Source organism: Macrobrachium nipponense, chromosome 30, assembly GCF_015104395.2.
Source record: "Macrobrachium nipponense isolate FS-2020 chromosome 30, ASM1510439v2, whole genome shotgun sequence".
NCBI classification, from domain to species: Eukaryota; Metazoa; Arthropoda; class Malacostraca; order Decapoda; family Palaemonidae; genus Macrobrachium; species Macrobrachium nipponense.
Window position 1 is genome coordinate 40,904,783 of NC_087218.1, and position 3,471 is coordinate 40,908,253.

Genomic DNA, 3,471 nt, shown 5'->3' on the forward strand with positions numbered 1-3,471 from the left:
AGAAAGGCGACTTCTTATCACGAAATAAAGAATCTGGAATAAAAAAAACATGTCACCAATATAAGCGTCCCACCGAAGTCTGGCAAGTGAATCACCAAAGGGAAGAGAAAGTTGGTTCGAGAGGAATTGAACAGCACACGGTGCTGCACTAAGGAATAAGCCCCAAATTCTTTATTCTTGGGTGTGGATCAGAAATACAATCGGGAAAACAAGGCAAGAGAAAACAGTTATTATGTCAATTATCTACAAGTGCTTCTGTGTTTGCTGAATAATGCAACTCGCCTCTTGATAACACAAGCAAGCAATTTGACACACAAGAACTCAAGTCCATTAAGAATTTCGTTCGAACACGTCTAGGTCTATTGAACAAAATATTGCAATGAAAATAATATGCAACATCATATCTCCTACAACACTGTATAAAGTACTGTATTTTTGTATAAATACACTAAGTACTTTTACGTACAGACAGGAATACATACATACATACATGCATACATATATATATATAATATATTATATATATATATATATATATATATATTATATATATATATGTGTGTGTGTGTGTGTGTGGTGTGTGTGTGTGTGTGTGTCTAATTGTGTATATAGTATATGACATACTTTTACGCAACCACCAAGGGCGCTACTGTGGCCCCCACACGTTTCACCAACTACTCATACGAAACGGAAGCTCTCCTAAAATAATGTTCATAAGGAAGCATCTCATCACACAGGAGATATCGCTTCAGGATCTTGGATGACGCAAGAAACCTCAAGCGACCTTCAGGCACTCGGGGAGAGGTGGGGGGCGGGAGTCATAAGTTCATGCAACTTTTATTCACAGAGAATCAGTTCTGTTTTTCATTAAGGGAGCGGGCTATAAGTATCTATAATTCAATTTACGAGTGAAAGGTGGTATTCAGTATACTCGAGCGGCCACCAAGAGTAACATATCTTTTTGATGTTATGAATAATTCATAGAGAGAACTTTGGGCCTCGTATATGTCCCGATTAAACATTCTGAGGCATAAATTAGCGTAAAAACTTAAGGACGGTCGCCATCTGTACCTGCAATTCCTCACATCAGTTATATTTTCTAATTTAATTGAATGGTCTTTCAAATGTAGGAAAGGCTCAATTTTCTTTTTTCATGCTAAAAAGTACATAATTTTTACTCATCTTCGCCGATTATGATAAATGCAATTATATATGTGTGTGTGCCTATTCATCTTCAATTATTGAACAATAAACTCTGACAGACACACATCTATATATATATATATATATATATATATATATATATATATATATATATATATATATATATATATATATATATATGTGTGTGTGTGTGTGTGTGTGTGTGTGTGTGTGTGTGTGTGTGAGTGTGTGTGTGTGTGTTTGTGTATGTGTGCTCACTCTTAAGCTGTTTCCCCATTGGAAGATGACTCCAGTAAAAAACGAAGATATTTGCCACTCACTTTTATCCTTCAACTGTCCACTAAAGGAAATGCCTGCGCATGAACTTCCACAACTTCCGTGTTTCCATACCTACAAAGCAAGCCCATCTAAACCACAGCAATCCTGCAGTCTACCATTTTTTTCCCCGTGGCCACACCACCTCAAAATATTTTGATTTATCTTTTTACACTTATTCTACTTTTCGCATCCTCTAATTCCTCAGTTCATCATTTCAGCTAAGCAAATACGACGTCTCAACGGCTTCTACCTTTGCCTGGGTCTCTCCATTCATAAAAATCAAGTCTTCACCTGCAAATTTATTTAAAAATCATTCGTAAAACCAATTACATTCAAGTATAACCATCCGTTTACTCTCATTACCTATTACTACTCACATTTACATTCGACTTGCTCCTTTCGAACTCCTATTTAAACCCTTTTTCCAAGAGTCTCCTTGTCACGGACACCGAGGTCCGCTACAGGTTCTTAATTATAAGAAACAAAAAGAATTCAACACCAACAGTTGAAACTGGGATACGAATATAGAAAGAAACACAAACAAAACAAAGGTTTATTTACAAGCTTACTAACAAAGATAAATGCAGAATGGTTTCTCCTATTTACATAGCAAAAGTAAAATCTTACAATACGTGAACTGGGGAAAAAGTACCATAATGAAATACTTTTCGGCCAGTTTTGCAGCTGTCGAAAATCAATGCTCGAAGCGACGGCTTCACAAAGGAGAGCTGTAGAACTTTAGACGTCTTCTTGACTCCGTACTGCAGAAAGCGATGTCTATTCTTGATACTCGAAGGGCAGGTTACTCCTCAAAACCACCTTGTAGGACGTTTCTTCTCTGAAGGCTTGCTCAACGTCGAAATATCTCTGTCGCTCTCTCTCTGACTGGACGACTTGACTCGAATCCGATCCCACTCTCTCGTGCCCCTTCTTCCTCTCTTATCCTTCGTCTGTTCCTTCTTCTCTTATCTCTCTCTGATGACCTCTCACTGATGATCTCTGCTGATCTTTCTCTTCTACTTCCTCAGGGCACACACACACACACACACACACACACACACACACACACACACACACACACACATATATATATATATATATATATATATATATATATATATATATATATATATATATATATATATATATATATATATATATATATACAGCGATCTGGGGGTGGGGCTTACCAGCGAACATCAGAGAACCTCCAAGTTGACAGGAACTTTTTAGAAGGGTCTCGACGAAATGTTGCATCATAATACGCGGCGTTTCTGACGACGTGACGGCGCGTGTTGAGTTCTGTAACACACCTGGGGTTTCTCGAACCATCATGAGAACAGGCGCCTCCCACACGTGCGCGAATGCCTCCTGGCTGCAGACCTTCTCGAAGAAGATTCATTTTCCTTTCCTTTAACTTATAATTCTTCGCTATAAAGCGATTACCATGACGCTCCTGTCCTCTTGGTATTATCTACTAACACTACATCACAGTTCCTCATTGGATGAGTGGGTTGAGTACCCACCAAACAATTTGGTAGGCCGAGTGCGCTCCCCGCTGCTGCCAATGCGGAACCAGAGGAATTTATTTCTGGTGATTAGAAATTCATTTCTCGATATAATGTGGTTCGGATCCCACAATAAGCTGTAGTAGACTCCGTTGATGAGTAATTAATTGGTTCCTAGCCACGCAGAAAAGAAATCTAATCCTTCGGGCCAGCCCTAGGAGAGCTGTTAATCAGCTCAGTGGTCTGGTTAAACTAATGTGTACTTAACATTAGTGTCATATATAAACATCACATATTGAAGACTCCATTGTTGACACCTTTCACACACTTGGGATCAAGTAACTACATGGGGCTAGCACCCACGTCTCTAAAAACGAAAAAGGTGTAATGTGAAAAATAAAATATAAAAGCCCATTGCGTGGACAACTTTTGTTTATCAATAACGGACATAAAAGTAAAATTGAAAATAATGGGGAAGATA

General features: G+C 38.3%; 1 protein-coding gene across 1 annotated transcript in view; it reads right to left on the reverse strand.

The window, feature by feature from the left end:
* LOC135202122 (uncharacterized) overlaps positions 1 to 2,884 on the reverse strand; it is a 27,914-nt gene extending 25,030 nt beyond the window's left edge. The window contains exon 1 of the mRNA XM_064231372.1: positions 2,673 to 2,884. Within this exon, the coding sequence (XP_064087442.1) occupies positions 2,673 to 2,884 (212 nt within the window). The remainder of the gene's footprint in view (positions 1 to 2,672) is intronic.
* Between the last annotated feature and the right edge of the window lie 587 nt (positions 2,885 to 3,471).